This window comes from Hemiscyllium ocellatum, chromosome 14 (assembly GCF_020745735.1).
Source record: "Hemiscyllium ocellatum isolate sHemOce1 chromosome 14, sHemOce1.pat.X.cur, whole genome shotgun sequence".
In the NCBI taxonomy this organism is placed as follows: Eukaryota; Metazoa; Chordata; class Chondrichthyes; order Orectolobiformes; family Hemiscylliidae; genus Hemiscyllium; species Hemiscyllium ocellatum.
In genome coordinates, this window is record NC_083414.1 from 66,764,277 (window position 1) to 66,783,811 (window position 19,535).

Here is a 19,535-nt window from a genome sequence, read left to right on the forward strand (position 1 = left end):
CAATCACCATCTCCAACAAGAGGGAATCTAACAACAGCTCTTGAAATTCAATGGAATTCCTATTGATGAATCCAACATTTTCAACATCTTGTGGGATAGCATTGATTTGAAAATGAACCAGAGTAGAAGATATACGTGACTGTAAGAGGTGGACAGACGGTGGGATTCTGTGGCAAATAACTTCCTTCCTATATCCCAAATGCCTGTGAACCATCTACAAGGCTGTGATGTCTAGAAGATCTAGAAGAACATGGGCAGGTGTGTGGATACACCTCCACCTACAAGTTCTTCTCCAAGTCACAAACTGTCCCAATTTGACATTATATTACCAATCCTTCCTGTCACTAGGTGAAAATCCTGGAACTCTCCTCTTAATAGCACCGGGGATGTTCCTCCATCCAAAGCACACCAATGGTTCAAGACGACAGCTCACACCAATTTCTGCAGGATAATTAGGGATCTGCAATAAATGCTGGCTTAGTCAAAGCTCAAAACCCATGCCTGAATATAAAGAAAATCATTAAGGGGAACGGATATATCATTATGCTGTTCCCTCAAAGGTTGTCCAAGAATTAAGATAGAAGCCACATTCAACATATAAATGAAACAAAAATAGAAGCAGACCAGTGGTGTTTCATGGAGATCCGTGCTGGGACCACTGTTGTCTGTGATATACGTAAGTGATCTGGAGGATTGATTAGCAAGTTTGCAGATGACACTAAGATTGGTGGAGTAGCAGATAGTGAAGGAGACTGTCAGAGAATACAGGAGAATATAGATAGATTGGAGAAATGGCAGATGGAGTTCAAAGAGATTTGGGTGTTCGGGTCCATTGTTCCAGAAGGTGACAACGCAGGTTAGTTGAGTGGACAAGGCGGCAAACGGCACGCTTTCCTTTATCAGAAGGGATATTGAGTACAAGAGTCGACAAGCCGTGTTACAGTTGTATAGGACTTTGGTTCAGTCACATGTGGAATATTGTGTGCGGTTCTGGTCGCCACATTACCGAAAGGATATGGTTGCTTTGGAGAGGATGCAGAGGAGGTTCACCAGAATGTTGCCTGGTCTGGATGGCGCTAGCTCTGAAGAAAAGTTGAGTAGATTAGGATTATTTTCATTAAAAACAGAGGTTGCGGGGGGGGGGGGGGGGGGGGCGGAGAGAGACATGATTAAGGTCTACAAAATCATGACAGGTATAGACAGGATGGATAGCAAGAAGCTTTTTCCTAGAGCGTGCAACTCAATTACTAGGGGCCATGAGTTTAAAGTGAGAGGGGAAAAGTTTAAGGGAGATATGCGTGGAAAGTTCTTTATGCAGAGGGTGATGGATACCTGGAACATGTTGCCAGCAGAGGTGGTAGAGGCGGGAACGTCATTTAACATGTACCTAGACAGGTACATGAATGGGAAGGGAGCAGAGGGATACAGATCCTTGGAAAATAGGCGGCAGGTTTAGATAAAGGATCCAGATCAGCACAGGCTTGGAGGACTGAAGGGTCTGTTCGTGTGCTGTAAATTTTTTTGTTCTTAGTTTTGCTAATGCCCTGCATTATCAAAGCATAACATCCTGACTTTATGGTCAATTCCCTTCATAATCAAAGGATAGCAACCCACCAATTTTTATCATTCATACACTAGCATGCCTAAATCCCTTTGTAGCTTGGCATTCTCATTTAGGTAATATTCTTCCTGCCAAGTAAACATTTTTCCATATTATAATCCATTTGCCAGAACTTTGTCCATTGTCTCAACCTATTTTCATTTACAACTTCCTTTTGTCTTCTGCACAACATACATCTGTATTGATCTTGGTCTTGTCTGTAAATTTAACTACCATGCCTTTACTCCCCTCACATAAGTCATTCATATATATCATAAAATGTTGAGGCTGCAGCACAGACCCCACCATCCATCACATCCTGGCAAACACATCAAAGACTCATTCATGTGCACACTCTGGATAGCTGTCAGAAAACAATCTGCTTTCCCAAGGAAAATGTTACCCCCTATACTATGAACTTTTATTTTCCGCAATAGCTTTTGTGGCACTTTATCAAATGCCTTCTGGAAATCCAAGATTAGTATATCTCTATCAGCTCCTTTTTGTTTTAACTACATCAATGTTACTCCTTTAAAGAATTCCAATAAGTTAATTAAACACGATCGCCCTTTGACAAAGCCTTGCCAATTCTTCCCAATTGTTTTGAACTTTAAGTACGTAGCTATAACCTTTTTAATGATCACTTGTAACAGACATAATATGCTAATTAGCCTATAGGTTTGTGTTTTCTGCCTTCCTTCTTTTGTCAACATCCATTACTTTCCAAACCAGTTGAACCTCCCCTGAATCTTGGGAAGTTTGGAAGAATGACACAATAGCCATCTACAGCTTCATTCAGCCACCTCTTTTAAGACCCTGGTATGAAGTCCATCTGGATCCAAATATTTGCAAAACCCACTTGTTTCGTACTGCATTCTTTGATATTGTTATTTCACAAAGTTCCTCTCTCCCTTCCAGCTCCTGATTTCCAGCTATTACAGAGATGTTTTTTATATTCTCTACAGTGAAGACAGAAGAAAAGTATTTGTTCATTTTGTCTGCTATTTCCTTATTGGCTACAATTTTTTTTCATTTATACTCTCTAGAGGACGGACATTCAGCTTACTTACCCTTTTCCTAAATACCTATAGAAAGTCTTGCTATCCACTTTTATATTCCCAGCTAACTTCCTCTCAAACACTAATTTCTTCCTCCTGATTAACATTTCAGTCATTTTCTGCCATTTTTAAATAATCTGATCAAATAATCTCTGGTTTCCTTCCACATTCCAAAGATGTGCAGGTTAGGAAATTTTGGAAGAATAACAAAAATCATCTACAGCCTCATTCAAGACCTCTTTTAAGACCCTGGGATGAAGTCTATCTGGGTCATGCAGAATTGCTCATAGTATTCAAGGACGTGTAGGTTAGGTCCATTAGTCAGGAGAAATATAGAGTAGAGTAATGGGATGGGGGTGTGGGTCTGGGTAGGATGCTCTTCAGAGGGTCAGTGTGGACTTATTGGACCAAATGGCCTGTTTCCACACTGTGGGGATTTTGTGATAAATCTATGATAAATCTGACAGGCCACTGAGCTTTGTACAGTTAACTGTTTTTCCTCAAGTTCTCGAATTCCTTTAATTAACCGCAGATAGAGAAAGTACATATTCAGAAATATCCCCTTAAACGTGTGTCACTGTGTCTCTATTGATCTATCCCTTAGACTAACAGAGTGCCTTTATTATTAATTAATCTTGGCACATTACACAATGCCAAGTGTAATATAACCTCTCTCTGGTCCGATCCGAAATAAATGCTCCAAGCAATGACATCAAAATCATTCCATGAACTCCTCATCCAGGCTACTGCTGCCAATCTGACTTATATGCAGATTAAAGTCAACCGTGTTATTGCTGTTCCTTTATCATAAGCACTCATACATGGTTAGATATTGTAGCAAAGTGAAAATATAATACTTTATGGAATGCTATATCAAGATGTTGCATTGTGCACCATTATAATTATAGGATGAATTATATAAACATTGTATGGTGTTACGGCAAAATCCCTTGAGACTGACTGGGACATTAATAGATAGGATTGTTGAGAAGTTGACCTTTTGCAGTATATCCAAAGCAGTTAAACATCCTGGGGAGGATCAAATATCAGCCAATCAAATATGATCTTTGGTCCAACTCAGCAATGTGCTTGGTCCCACATGGTTTTTTTCCCTTACCACTGGGAGGTTGTTAAAAGAGATGATATGTTCGCACTGAGAGAAGCCAAGTCCTCATCTGAAAGACAGGTCAGATTTGTGTCTGCAAGAACTGAGACAATTTAGGGCATTTTTGGACAAACGCCAGGTTTAGTTACAACACTAGGTGATCCGTTTGACTGAGAAAGGACTGGACCACAATGTGAACTGTACTCAGAAAACAGTAAACTATCGTTCTCTCCCCCCGGTTTGGTATGGTCATTAAACATACCAAGAACAAAGAACAAAAAAACGACAGCTGATGGGAATCAGAAACAAAAATAAATTGCTGGAAAAACCTGGCAGGTCTGGCAACATCTGTGGAGACAAAGTAGAGTTAGCATTCCACGTTGTCTGCACAGATGCTACCAGACCTGGCAGGTTTTTTCCAGCAATTTCTGTTTTTGTTGTTGTGAATGACATCAAACAGCTGGAAACAAATGCTTGAAAAACTGGTTAAAAGAGGAACTGAAAAGAAACTAGTTTTTCAGCAGTCACTCACTAATCCAATACTTGATGAAACCAAGATTAGATTAGTTTAGATTCCCTAGAGTGTAGAAACAGGCCCTTTGGCCCAACAAGTCCACACCGACCCACCGAAGCGTAACCCACCCAGACCCATTCCCCTAAATTTACCCCTTCACCTAACACTACGGGCAATTTAGCATGGCCAATTCACCTAACCTGCACATTTTTGGAAAATGGGAGGAAACCGGAGCATCCGGAGGAAACCCACGCAGACACGGGGAGAATGTGCAAACTCCACACAGAGTCACCTGAAGTGGGAACTGATCCCAGGTCTCTGGCACTGTGAGGCAGCAATGCTAACCACTGTGCCACCATGCCACCCATAGTTTTAAATCCAGAGCAAGAAAGAATTTGCATCTGTATCATGAATTTTGTGATCTTGGAATTAGCTTTATTGTCACATTTTGTCAAATGAGAACAGTGAAATGTTTCCAAGTTACCACTCACGTCACCATCTTAGGTACAAAAGTATCAAGGTACAGATCCTTAAACAAATTCTTAGGGTAAGAAAATTAGAAAAATAAAGAACTACTTGGTCCAGCATTACAGATCATAGGGCTAAATTAGAAAAAGAAATAAATAAAAGATTCAGAATAACAATCTTTTCAACTCAGTCTGTATTGGCACCTAGCCTGTACCACACTGAGCTTTACCTCAAGGCTAGGACCTCTGGAATCACCCCGACGCTGGGCCCATGCTGAGGCCATGCCAGGCCAAAACACCTCACAGCCACAAACACACATTTGACTTATTATTTTTGTACTGTATGGAAAAGCTTTATCATGCTGTACACATGTCTTAAATGACATTTCGTTCACCAGTCCTATGCAAATGGGATTCTTACTGACCTACAACCTCTGCTGGCATCAATACAGACATGACTTCCAGAATCACAACCTAAGCAATTGCGATGCCATGGACATCTGGACCACAAAGTTGGCTAGGTGAAAATGTTCTTTCCCATTGCAGCAGATACCTTGTGCAGAATCAGAGCTCGGCTTGAAGCACTATAGCCTATGTAGAGGTATTCCTACAGTGTTGCTCAGAAGGGAGTTTTAATTTAACCCTGTGCAACACTGATTTTGAAGACTGGAGGTCTTGCCCCTTGAGCTCAAGGAGTCTCAAAAACTCAGTAGTTGATGACCAAATGCTATTGCTCACTGGTTGTCTTGTTTCTGGTTAGTTACAGTAATTTTTTGACAGATATGCACAAAAGGAAACAAGAGAAGAATGCTCTTGATACTGACCAACATAATATGGCGTGTAGCACGGTGTTGCTAGAGAGTTGTGAAGTGTTGTTTCTTTAGCAAATCCAAAATCTGTGAGCTTGAGGATCGCATTCACATCTTTCGACGTATACAACAGATTTTCTGGCTGTAAAATTCAAACAAAAGTTAAAGCTTTCAAGGAGATTTCTTGTTTGAAGAAAAGAACAAATCAAATAGCAGAATTTGGCAACGACATTAAACATATACATGTACAAGCAAAGGGGGGGGCGGGTGGTGGGAGTGATGCCCCAGGGATAAGCCATGGGGTACAGGTCTTTGGCACAGAGTCTGGTCCTGTTGCTCAGAAGGGAAGTGGAGAGAGGAGCAGAATGTTAGTCATTGGGGGCATCATAGTTAAGTGGACAGATAGGAGTGTCTGTGGGAATGAGAGAAACTCACTGTGGGCGTGTTGCCTCCCAGATGCCAAGGTTCTGATGTCTCGGATCATGTTTTTGGGATTCTTGAGGGGGAGGGGAAGCAGCCCCAAGTCATGGTCCACATTGAGACTAACGACTTTGGTAGAAAAAGGGATGGGAATTTAAGGCAGCAATTCAGGGAGCTAGGGTAGAAGCTGAGAGCTAGAACAAACAGTGGTTATCTGTGGTTTTGCCTGACATTTGCTGGTGAGGCGAGGAATAGGGAGAGAGAGAGGAGTTGACACATGACTAAAGGGATGGTGCAGGAGGGGCGGTTTCAGATACCTGGATAAGTGGGGCTCATTCTGGGGTAGGTGGAACCTCTACAAACAGGATGGTCTACACCTGAACCAAAGGGGTACCAATATCCTGGGGTGGAAATTTGCTAATGCTCTTCGGTTGGGTTTAAACTAATTCAGCAGGGGGATGGTAACCTAAATTGTAATTCCAGCATCCAGAAGGTTGAGAGTAGTGAGGTCAGAAATATGATTCCAAGGTTGCAAGAATTCACCAGCAAGCAGGAAAGTGGTTTGAAGTGTGTCTACTTCAACGCCAGGAGCATCCACAATAAGGTGGGTGAACTTACAGCATGGATTGTACCTGGAACTGCAGTGTTGTGGCCTTTTCGGAGACATGGGTAGAGCAGGGACAGGAATGGTTGTTGCAGGTTCCAGGATTTAGATATTTCAGTAAGAACCAAGAAAATGATAAGAGAGGGGGAGGTGTGGCATTGTTAGTCAAGGATAGTATTATGGTGGCAGAAAGGACAGTTGAGTACTCGTCTCCTGAGATAGTATGGGCTGAGGTTAGAAACAGGAAAGGTGAGGTCACGTTGTTCGAAGTTTTCTATAGGCCTCCAAATAGTTCCAGAGATGTAGAGGAAAAGATAGCAAAGATGCTTCTGGATAGGAGTGAGAGTAACAGGGGTAGTTGTTATGGGGCACTTTAACTTTCCAAATATTGACTGGAAATACTACAGCTTGAGTATTTTAAATGAGTCAGTCTTTGTCCAATGTGTGCAGGATGGTTTCCTGACAGTATGTAGACAGGCCAACAAGGGACAAGGCCACATTGGATTTGATACAGGGTAATGAATCTGGCCAGGTGTTAGATTTGGAGGTAGGTGAGCACTTTGGTGATAGTGACCACAATGTACCATTTAATGATGGAAAGGGATAAGTATATATCGCAGGGCAAGAGTTATAGCTGGGGCAAAGGCAATTATGATGCAATTAGGCAAGATTTAGGATGCATAGGATGGGAAGGAAACTGCATGGGATGGGCACAATTGAAATGTGGAGCTACTGTGTGTCTTGGTAAGTATGTACCTGCCAGGTAAGGAGGAAGTGGTCAAGCGAGGGAGGCATGGTTTGAATCTCTTGTCAAGATGAAGGAGGCGTCTTATGTTAGGATGAGAATTGAACGCTCAGTTAGGGTGCTTGAGAGTTACAAGCTAGACAGGAAAGATCTAAAGAGAGAGAACTATGAAAAGCCAGGAGGGGACAGAGAAGTTGTTGGCAGATAGGATCAGGGAAAACTTAAAGTTTTCTATAGGTATATCAGGAATAAAAGAATGAATAGAGTAAGATTAGGACCAAAGACAGTAGTGGGAAGTTGTGCGTGGAGTCAGAGGAGATAGGAGAAACGATAAATGAATATTTTTCATTTGTATTTACTCTGGAAAAAGACAATGTTGTCAAGGCGATACAGACTACTAGACCAGATGGGATTGAGGTTCACAAGGAGGTGGTGTTAACAATTCTGAAACGTGTGAAAATAGATAAGTCCCTTGGACCAGATGGGATTTATCCTAGGATTCTCTGGGAAGCCAGAGAGGAGATTGCAGAGCCTTTGGCTTTGATCTTTGTCGTCATTGTCTACAGGAATAGTGTCAGAAAACTGGAGATAGCAAAAACATTCCCTTGTTAAAGAAGGGGAGTAGAGACAACCCTGGAAATTATAGACCGATGAGCCTTACACTTTGGTTGTAGGTAAAGTATTGGAAAAGGTTATAAGAGATAGGATTTATAATCATCTAGAAAGGAATAGGTTGATTAGGGATAGCCAACACGGTTTTGTGAAGGGTAGGTCATGCCTCACAAACCTTACTGAGTTCTTTGAAAAGGTGACCAAACAGTTGTATGAGAGTAAAGTGGTTGACGTGGTATATTTGGATTTCAGTAAGGCGTTTGATAAGTTTCCCCACGGTAGGCTATTGCACAAAATATGGAGGCATGGGATTGAGGGTGATTTAGCAGTTTGGATCAGAAACTGGCTAGCTGAAAAAGGGTGCTGGTTGACAGGAAATGTTCATCCTGGAGTTCAGTTGCTAGTGGTATACCGCAAGGATCTGTTTTAGGTCCACTGCTCTTTGTCATTTTTATAAATGACCTAAATGAGGGCATAGAAAGATGGGTTATTAAATTTGCTGATGACACGAAAGTCGGTAAAGTTGTGGATAGGGCCGAAGGAGGTTGTAAGTTACAGAGGGACATAGATAAGCTGCAGAGCTGGGCTGGGAGGTGGCAAATAGAGTTTAATGTGGAAAAGTGAGAGAGATGATTCACTTTGGAAGGAGCAACAGGAATAAAGAGTACTGGGTTAACGGTAAGATTCTTGGCAGTGTAGACAAGCAGAGAGATTTCTGTATTCATGTACATAGATCTCTGAAAGTTGCCACTCAGGCTGATAGGGTTGTTAAGGAGGCATATGATGTGTTTGCTTTTATTGGTTGAAGGATTAAGTTTTGGAGCCACGAGGTCATGCTGCAGCTGTAGAAAACTCTGGTGCGGCCACACTTGGAGCATTGCATACAGTTCCGGTCACTACATTATAGGAAGGATGTGGAAACTTTAGAAAGGGTTCAGAGGAGATTTACTAGAATGTCACCCGGTATGGAAGGAACATCTAATGAGGAAAGGCTGAGGGATTTGAGGATGTTTTTATTAGAAAGGAGGAGATTGAGACGTGACTTAATTGAGACATACAAGATAATCAGACGGTTAGATGGGGAGGACAGTGATAGCTGTTTTCCTCAGATGGTGATGGCTAGCACAAGGGGACAAAGCTTTAAATTGAGGGGTGATAGATATACGCCAGATGTCAGAGGTAGGTTCTTTACTCAGTCGATCTCCAGGTTTGCAACAGTAGTCGACTCACCAACTTTAAGGTCATTTAAATGGTCATTGGATAAACATATGGATGAAAATGGAATAGCATAGAACAGATGGGCTACAGATTGGTTCCACAGGTTGGTGTAACATCGAGGCCTGAAGGGCCTGTACTGCGCTGTAATGTTCTATGTTCTAAGCATCATTCTGCATATAGCTATCAATAACCACAAAACCAGACTGCCAGTTTTGGTGTTGATCGAGGGGAGAGTGATACTGAAGCAGTAGAACAACTCCTCGATCTTTTTTGAACATCATTAACATCCACTAGATCAGGCAGATGTGGGCTCATTTTAATATCTGGCCTGTACAACTTTCACATCCTTCAAAACTATTTTGTGTAATACTGAAGTAGGGCTACATGTCTTGGAAAATAAGATTTATGTCTTATCAATGGGATTATTCAGAGAACTGAACCACCATGATAACTCAGGTTTAAAAGGAGATAGTGGCATAGTAGTAATGTCACTGAACTAGTTTCCCAAAACTCTATGTTAACATTCCAGGAACTTGAGCTTGTATCCCATCAGTCCAGATGGTGAAAGTTGAATTCAATAAAAGTCTGGGTTCAAAAGGTTGAACTAATGGTGACCATGTCATCGCTGTTGGTTGTCCTAAAAACCCATCTGGTTCAATACTGTATTTTCTGAAAAGAAGTCTACTGTCCTCAAAAGCAGAAAGGATGAGCATGCAAAAGGATATAGGTTGGTCAAATGGACAACCATTTGGCAGCTGGAGTATGACATGGGTAAATTGAACTGGTCTACTTAAGCTTAAAGAGTATAAAAGCAATATACTACTTAAAATTGAACAAATTGAATTTGATAGTATAGTGTGATCATAATTCACAAACTTAGGAATCAGTTATTAGAAGCAATTAGGAAAGCATATGGAACGTTTTGGATGTAAGTTTGCTCACTGATGTTGAAGGTTCATTTTCAGAAGATTAGTCACCATACTCGCTATCATCAGTTAGCCTCCAGTGACGTACTAGTGTTGTGATCTATTTATGTGTTTAGGTTTCCTTGGGTTGGCGATTTCATTTGCTGCTCTTTTTCTCAGGTGTGGTTAAGAGGCTCCATATCAGAGCTCTGAGCAGAGGCAGTAATGCAGAGACTTGAACAAACTATTCTGCCAAACATCGAACCCAAACATTAGGATGATATTTTTGTCATCACTAAATGAAACAAATTAGAGAAAACCTTCAAGACTATCATTACTGGCATAAAATTCACTAAAGAGGAGGAAAACAACAACAAACTGCCATTCCTTGATGTCATTCCTAGAGTGAACAGCCAATGGAGAACTTCAAACCTGTGTTCACAGGGCAACACCACATACGGACTAAATACTTAACAACAGAAGCAATCATCCCAACACCCACAAATGAAGCTGCATTAGAACATTATTTCAAATGAGCCAACACACTGCAGCACAGAGGACTATGAAGAACAGAGGAAAATCACCTAGACAGTGTATTCAAAAAGAACGTGTACCAAATGAATACAGCCAGATGATTTCTCAGCAACAAACCCAAACAAGCAGACAAAACACTCTCCAGAAACCCTTGCCACACTCCCCGACATCAGAGACATCTCAGAAATGACTGCCAGACTACTCTGACCTCTTGGCATCATGGTAGCCCACAAACTCACCAACACATTAAAACAGCAGCTAATGAACTTGAAAGACCCTATACAGACAAGCAAAACTAATGTCATTTACAAAATACCTTGCAAGAACTGTAACAAACACTACATTGGACAAACAGGCAGAAAACTAACCACCAGGATACCCGAACACCAACTAGCCACAGAAAGAAATGACCCGTTCTCACTAGTATTCTGACATACAGATGAGGAAGGACACCACTTCGACTTGAACAACACATCCATCTAAGGACAAGCCAAACAAAGACATGCACGAGAATTCCTAGAAGCATGACATTCCAACTGGAACTCTATCAACAAACACATCGACCTTGACCCCATTTACCACCCTGGAAGAGAAAGAACAGCAAATGACATCACCAACCCAAGGAAACCTAAACACATAAATAGGAAGCATATCACTAATACCAGTGCGGGTACTGTGATGAAACTTCTGAAAACAAACCTTCCAGTTCAGCGAGCAAACCTACATCCAGAACCTCAACCTGAGCTACAAATCTTCTCAAAACTGGCTAATATGGAACGTTTGTTGTTTATTGTAAGGAGAATTGAATATGAAAAGTAAAGAAGTTAGATTGCAGCTTTTATGAGCATTGGTAAGAGCCATGTATAGAGTTTAGGTCTCCTTACTTGGGAAAATTTGAAAAATCGCTTCAGAAGTGATTCAAAGAAGATTCACTCAATTCATTCCTGGGATGAAGGACTTAACTTATGGAGAATGGGTAGAAGTCAAAGCTGTTAAACCTTTCAGCTTTAGAAGAATGAAAGGTGATCTTCCTGAAACAAAGATCTATTGGAGGGTGGATACCAGGAGAACATTTCCTCTTATGCAGAGACTAAAATTAAGGTATATGGTTTAAGAATAACGAAGTCTCTGTTTTAAGACAGATGAGAAATTGTTTTGAGGTTTGTTAGGAATATGAAATTCTTACAGACAGCAAGTAGTAGGGTCTTTAAATTTATTCAAGGCTGTGGTGAACTAATTTTCGATCAACAAGGTGCTCAGGGATTTTGGGGGAGCAGACTTGAAAATAGAACTGAGGCCACATCCAGATCAACCATGATTTTTACTGAATGACGGACTGGGTTTAAAGACCCAAACGGCCTCATCCCACTTCTATGTTCCATCTTAAAAGAAACAGAAGGTACAACAGATTAAGGGAGGGAAATTCAGAGCTTAGAACCTGGGAAGCTGGAGAATCCACTGCCAATGGTAGGTTAAACAAAAGTGGGAATGTGCAGAGAGCAAGAGTTGGAAGGTTTCACAGAAAGTTGTCGAGATTGAAAGGAAGTTACACAGATAGAGACAGGTGGGGCTAGGAGAGGGTCTTAAATCAAAGATCTTAGGTTTACATTTGAAGTGTTGCTGGATCAAGAACCAACCTCGGCCAATGAGCATGTGCCTATGGTTACATGGGATTTGGAGCAAGTGAATTAGAATACAGACACCATAATATTCAGAGCATTGAGAAGCTAGAAAGACTTTTTAAAACATCTAACTTCTGATCAGAATATGAGCATCTTTAGGCAATGATTACAGCCAAGTCCATGAGCTAACTCCAACACTGTCTCAACCAACATCACCCACAACAGGTTTGTGAATTCAACACTTCAAGTACTTAAAGGATCATGAAAAGAGATTTGATATTCAAAATTGGAACTGGCAGCATAATAGACTTAAAGGGCTAAATGGCCCGATTTTACATCTCAAACACTCACCCTGTGAAAGCTTATTCTTAACTGTCCTTTGCAATATGACATATCCTTTTGGTTACCTCCCACTGATTGTCGGCTCAAATTCTACTGTACAGATCAGGTTGTGCAGTCTACTGTACAGACTTTAGCACAAAATCCAGGCCAACCCTCTAGTGCAGTGCTGAGGATGTGCTGCAATGCTAGAGTTTCCAGCTTTTGGATGAGAGGTTAAACCAACACCTCACCTGCCCTCATCCTTATGTGGACATAGAAGATCCTGGCATCAGGTCAGGAGTGTTGTCCATGCTGTCCTGCACAATATTCATTGTTCAAGCAGCATTGCTAAAACAGATTATGTGGTCATCATTTCACGGAGATCTGGCTGTGCGCAAACTGGTTGCCACATTTTTTTACACTACAGAAGCTCCATTTCAAATAGGTATTTCAATGGCTGCAAAACATTTTTAAACTTCTTGCAGTAATGAAAAGCAATAGGTTAATGCAATATATCGTTTTCTTCCTAATTTGCCACTTTCCCACCTTTGCACGCCAGTCCATCTCCTTTACTCAAGTCTTTTAGAACAAAGAAAGAAAATTTACAGCCCAGAAATAGGCGCTTTGCCCCTCCCAGCCTGTGCCAGTCCAAATCCACTGTCTAAACCTATTGCCCAATTCCTAAGGACCTGTATCCCTCTGCTCCCCACCTACTCATGCATCTATCCAGATGCCTCTAATACTGGCAACGTGTTCCAGGCACCCACCACCCTCTGTGTAAAGTACTTTCCGTGTGTATCCCCCTTAAACTTTTCTCCTCTCACCTTGAGCGCATGACCTCTCATTTTGAATCCCTCACCCTGGGAAGAATTTGTCTCTATCTACCCTGTCTATACTCTTCATGATTTTGTAGACCTCAAGTCAGGTCCGCTCTCAATCTCCTTTTTTCTTATGAAAACAAACCTAACCTACTCAACCTCTCTTCATGCTAGCACCTTCCATACCAGGCAACATCCTCGTAAATCTTCTCTGCACTCTCTCCAAAGTGTCCACATTCTTTTGGTAATGTGGTAACCAGAACTATACACAGCATTCTAAATGCGGCCAAACCAATGTCTTGTACAATTTTAACATGACCTGCCAGTTCATACTCATTACCCCATCCAATGAAGGCAAGCATACTAAATGCCTTCTTGACCACTCTATCCAGCTGTGCAGCCACCTTCAGGGTACAATGGACTTGAACTCCCAGATCACGCTGCTCATCAATTTTTCCCAAAGTTCATCCATTTACACTGTAGTTTGTTCTAGAATTAGACCTTCCAACATGCATCACCTCACATTTGCCTGGATTGAACTCTCACTGCCACTTCTCCGCCCAACTCTTCAGTCTATCTATATTCTCCTGTATTCTTTGACAGTCCCCTAAGCTTTCTGCTACTCCACCAATCTTCGTGTCATCTGCAAAATTACTGATCAGACCACCAGTGCCCTCTTTCAGATCATTTATGCATATTTATGTTTTCCTCCACTCTCATATTTCCTGATAGAAGCCTGGGCTGAGAGATACTATTTTCCTCTCAGATATTGACTTTATTTTGAATTAAATATAGATGACTAAATTCTTAAATCAGTCGATGGTAAATGCCTTTTGTGATAGCCCAGCAATATGTTCACCAAAGCAGCCACTCAAGACAGAAAATTCACAGGTCTTACCTTAACATCCCTGTGAGCAATGTTCATTGCATGGAGGTACTGAATAGCACTCCCAATATCTCTCATTATTTCAGAGGCCTCTGTAAAAGGAAGAAATATAGGGTTCATTTGACAGGTGACCATTCTTATTCAAATATTGCAGGTTTCAAGTAAATTATTCTTTCACAACAGTGATAAACAACACATTAAATTATTTGTAGGATCCTTACATCAGATTCTAGAGTCCCACCTGTAATCAGATTTCAGAGATTTACTTGGTTTTACGACACACCAATTTTTTTCCCATTTAATGTATGTGAGGACACTAAGAACTTCCAAGCCAAATACAATCAACAGCAACTGTAGAATAAAGCACATTTAACCTTAATCCCTGTTTGAGCAGAGTATACCTCGAGGGAATGCTGAATCCTTTCACCAAAATTCAGAGGTGCAACACTCGTTGTTGTGTCTTCCTATTGCTACCTCTTTTTTATGGAGGCCAGCTAACTCGGTATCTTTCTTTACCTTCATAAAAAAGGGTTCAATCTGGTGCTACTCCTTCCATCTAATTTCTGAATTGTTAAAATCCATCCCAGGGTACTTGATGCACCCAGTGCAGTGAACAATTTGTCCCTGTTTTGCATCTTTCCTTTCAATCGCTTGGAAGGATCATCATTGGTTTAAAACAATCAAAACTGCCTCAACCTTTCCTGATAATATAAAATCCCGATCTAGAATTGGTTATTCATCTCTGCATCTTATAAAGGGCTGTAACATACCTCCTACTATGAGGTAACTAGAACGGTGCCCTTGGGCTTGATCGACACCGATGTGCGATATTTATAACCACAGTTGGTTCGACTATTAATTGCCTGGCATTGAGGAAAGGTCACAGATTATGTTGAGAACAACAGCAAAACTATTTTGAATGTTGTGCCTCAGGACTTACCCCTCTCGGTAAATGCTTGATCACCTCGATCATGGATCCTGCTGAACAATTCACCTCCTTCCATACTGTTAGGGAGCGACAGGAGTCAGAGGGCAAGAGAGAAACAGTAGCGTTAGTAACGGGGCTTGGCAATTCTCCAGAGAATTTGAGCTCTGTATTTTATACTTACAAAATGATCTTATGGTTTCTAGTCCTTAAAATGGAATGCAAGAACAGAGATAGAGAACAACAGAAAACATCCTGCCGCATTCATTTAAAGTCCTTAACCACAGAGGGGTGACTTTATAGAGGTTTACAAAATTATGAGGGGCATGGATAGGATAAATAGGCAAAGTCATTTCCCTGAGGTTGGGGTGTCCAGAACTAGAGGTTTAGGGTGAGAGGGGAAAGATATAAAAGAAACCTAAGGGGCAAATTTTTCACACAGAGGGTGGTACAGGTATGGAATGAGCTGCCAAAGGATGTGGTGGAGGCTGATTCAATTGAAACATTTAAGAGGTATTTGGATGGGTATATGAATAGGAAGGGTTTGGACGGATATGGGCCGGGTGCTGGCAGGTGGGATTGGATTGGGTTGGGATATCTGGTCGGCATGGACCGAAAGGTCTGTTTCCATGCTGTGCACCTCTATGACTCTATCTCCTTCAAGAAGCTACTAGATATAGGAAATACCTGAAGGGTCCATACATCTGGCCCCTGTTCAGTTACCCTTCTCACCCGGCCACTGGACAGCTGATGATATCTACCAAAGTTGAATAATAAGATTACCACATGAAGAGCAGTGACATTTGACTGAGGTGTTAGAGGTCTGCTGCACTAACAGACCACATCCAACCTCAGTCAACAGGGGTTACATTTTTATAGGTATTCTCTTGAATGCCACCACAGCGTCATGGGTCAGCACAGAAATCCTCAAGAATGTGACCCACATGATTTAGCTAGTTTCCCCACAGGAACAGAGACACCATGTCCTTGAGCACATCTTTTCATTCAATTAGCTTATAGCTAATCTATGACGCAAATCCACAGAGCCAAATTTACCCTTTATCTCCTAAAATCTTTGCTTAGCAAATTTATGTTGTTGGATTTTTTTTATTATTACTTATTCCCAGGATGGGAGTGTCGTTGGCTAGGCCAGCACCTAAGGCCTATCACTAATTGTCCAGAGGGCAGTTATGAATCAACAATATTGCTGTGGTTCTGGAGTCACATGTAGGCTAGACGAGGTAAGATTGGCAGTTTTCTTCCATAAAGGGCATTAGTGAACCAGATAGTTTTTTTTAGTTCACTGTGTTTTGGGACTGTGTGCTTAAATTTAAGGCAAAATGAAGGGGATTCTATGACTGGTTTTGGAGACTGTCTGTGAGTAAGCCAGTGAGGTTTGATTATTAGACATCAAAGGCAGGCTTAAAAATTGTTTACCGGGAAGCAGATACAAACTATTTATGGTTGAAGATAGCAGCAGCAGCCTGTACAATAACAGTGGAGGCAGTGAATGTCCAAAGTCACGGAAAGATATTATTGAGAATGTCAGTGTGTAAACAGTTGTGTTTTAAACTGACCATTTAGTTTCAGGAAGACAGACTTTGGACTCTCAAGGATAGCTAATTAGGACTTTTATCTAGATACAAGCCCTTATCACAGGGAAAGGACGCAGAGGAAGCCATTGTAAATATTAGGTAACAGATATTGTGAATGTCAATATATGGACATACATGGGCCTGAGACAGATTGAGTGGCAGTCAAAAAGGACATATGGTTTTTCACACAGACTCGAGTGTAGAAATTTGCACTTGGAAAAAACAAATTAAATGAGACCAGAAAAGAAACATCACCATGAAATCTTAGGTTTTTTTTGTCTTTTGCAATAGAAAGATGAAATCTACATGTGTAATTCTTCCACTGTCAACTGAAGTTTGAATTCCGTCCTAAAACAAGTTACCAAAGGGACTGTAATACTATAAATCTCAGATTTAAAAGTTAGAACTGATCTAGCATCAATTAGAATTTACAGAAGAGAATTCCAAAGTTTCACCACCCTTTGTGCGTGTAGAAATGTTTCCTAATTTCACTCAGGAAAGCTCTGACTCTAATTTTTGACTATGTACCTTGTCCAATACTCCCCAACCATGGAAAGTAGTTTCTGTCCTCACCATATCTGTGGTCTTTAATGTCTTGAAATCTTAGCCCTTCTAAATTCCAAGGAATACCACACTGGTATGTGTGATCACTCCTTGCAAGTTAACACCACAGTTCTAGCCAACAGTTCCAATAAAATTCTGATAAACCTACTCTTCATCCCCTCTAGGATAAATATATGCTCTCCATGGTTTCCACCAAGTCATGGCGATTAACTGGGAAAAAAAATTGTGGAAATTCACTCCAGCTTCTACTGCCAAAAAGTACTGACAAATGAGCGTACATTTATGACAGTTCACCCAGCTTGTATGTTATTGAGCATCGCTGAAACGTAACTTGGACCATTCTCTAGAGAACCTGGTGAAACTACAGACAGGAAACTTTAAAAAGGTTGGTGAGGAATGGTGATATGCACGAAGGTTTCTGTAAAACAGTAGATAACTGGGTTTTTGGATCCTTCTGGAACAAGCTTGAAGTAGAGTGCACAATGTAACTCATAACATGAGTACACTCAGAACCGGAACAGCACTTAGCTTTCTCTCCCTCCTCCCTCTTACATTCTTCACCAAGAATGCTGATTGGGTGTTCAGACATCCATTACTCTATGGAGACAGCTATACCACAGAGAAATCATTGCTTGTCTGATGGCTCTTAACATAGAAAGAAAGAAAATAGGAGCAGGAGTAGGCCATTCAGCCCTTCAAGCTTGCTCTACCATGAAGTGTGATCAGTACTCTGTTCTTACTTTCATCCTTTGATCTTTTCATCCTGAAAATTATATCTAACTCCTGGAAATATTGTTTTGGTCACTTTCAGTGGCAAAGAATTCCACAAATTCACAACTTTCTGGATGAAGATATTTCCCTCATCTCAGTCCTAAATGGTCGAACCGGTATCCTTAGACTGTGACGTCAGATTCTGGACTCCCCAGTCATCAGGAATATCCTCCTGCATTTACCATAGCTAGTCCTGTTAGAATTTTATATGTTTCTGTAAGATTCACCCCCATTAAAATTCCAGCGAGTATAATCCTAACCGACTCAATCTTTCTTTATACGTCAGTCCTGACATTTTTTTTAGATTACTTACAGTGTGGAAACAGGCCCTTCAGCCCAACAAGTCCACACCGACCCGCCGAAGCGCAACCCATCCATACCCCTACATTTACACCTTACCTAACACTACGGGCAATTTAGCAGGGCCAATTCACCTGACCCGCACATCTTTGGACTGTGGGAGGAAACCGGAGCACCCGGAGGAAACCCACGCAGACACGGGGAGAACATGCAAACTCCACACAGTTGCCTGAGTCGGGAATTGAACCCGGGTCTCAGGCGCAGTGAGGCAGCAGTGCTAACCACTGTGCCACCGTGCCGCCCACATTCCAGGAATTAGTCTGGTAAACCTTGATTGCACTCCCTTCATAGCCAGAACATCCTTCCTCAGATAAAATGATCAGAAATGCACACAATATTCTAGGTGTGGTCTCAACAAGGCCCTGTATAATGGCAGCAAAACTTTCCTGCTCCTGCACTCAAATGTTCTAGCTATGAAGGCCAACATACCATTTACCTTCTTCACTGCCAGCTGCACCTCCATGTCTACTTTCAGCGATTGGTATATAAGGACATCCAGGTTTTGTTGCACTTTCCCCTTTCCCATTCTGATAATAATCTGTCTCGCTGTTTTTGCTACCAAAACGGATAATCTCTCATTACCGACATGAAACTGAATCTGCAGTGCATTTGCCACTCACACAGTTTGTCCAAGATCACACCGAAGCACCTCTGCATCCTCCTCATAGTTCACCCTCCCATCCAGCTTTGCTTCATCTCCAAACCTGGAGATATTATATTTAGTTCCCACATCCTAATCATTAAAATAAGCAAGAGTTCAAACACCGATCCCTGTAGTATCCACTAGACACTAGCTGCTGCTCGGAAATGATCCATTTCTTGCTCAGAAATACACTGTCAATTGCACAATGTCTATTTATGCAAGATAAAGAAGAAGTTTTTTAGAGCTTTCAATTTAAAAGGGTCTGGATGGGTGTAGCCCTATAAACACGGTCTGTGAAACAGTTTTCTTTAAGGAAAGTTATGAAAGAACAACAGACTTTTTAAAAATTATTTCACACAATCTATTTTTACTATAAGTTTCATTGGGTCTACATTGCATAATGGGTGAATGGACATGGAAGTGACATAGCGTAGCATAC

The 19,535-nt window shown here is 41.3% G+C and overlaps 1 protein-coding gene across 2 annotated transcripts in view; it reads right to left on the reverse strand.

Moving 5' to 3' along the window:
* Positions 1–19,535, reverse strand: part of LOC132822404 (MAP kinase-activated protein kinase 3-like) — a 102,402-nt gene that overhangs the window by 12,882 nt on the left and 69,985 nt on the right. For both annotated transcript variants that reach the window (XM_060835759.1, XM_060835760.1), the window contains exons 3-5: positions 15,179–15,243; positions 14,251–14,330; positions 5,569–5,695 (exon numbers count right to left, since the gene is read on the reverse strand). In XM_060835759.1, the coding sequence (XP_060691742.1) occupies positions 5,569–5,695; positions 14,251–14,330; positions 15,179–15,243 (272 nt within the window). The remainder of the gene's footprint in view (positions 1–5,568; positions 5,696–14,250; positions 14,331–15,178; positions 15,244–19,535) is intronic.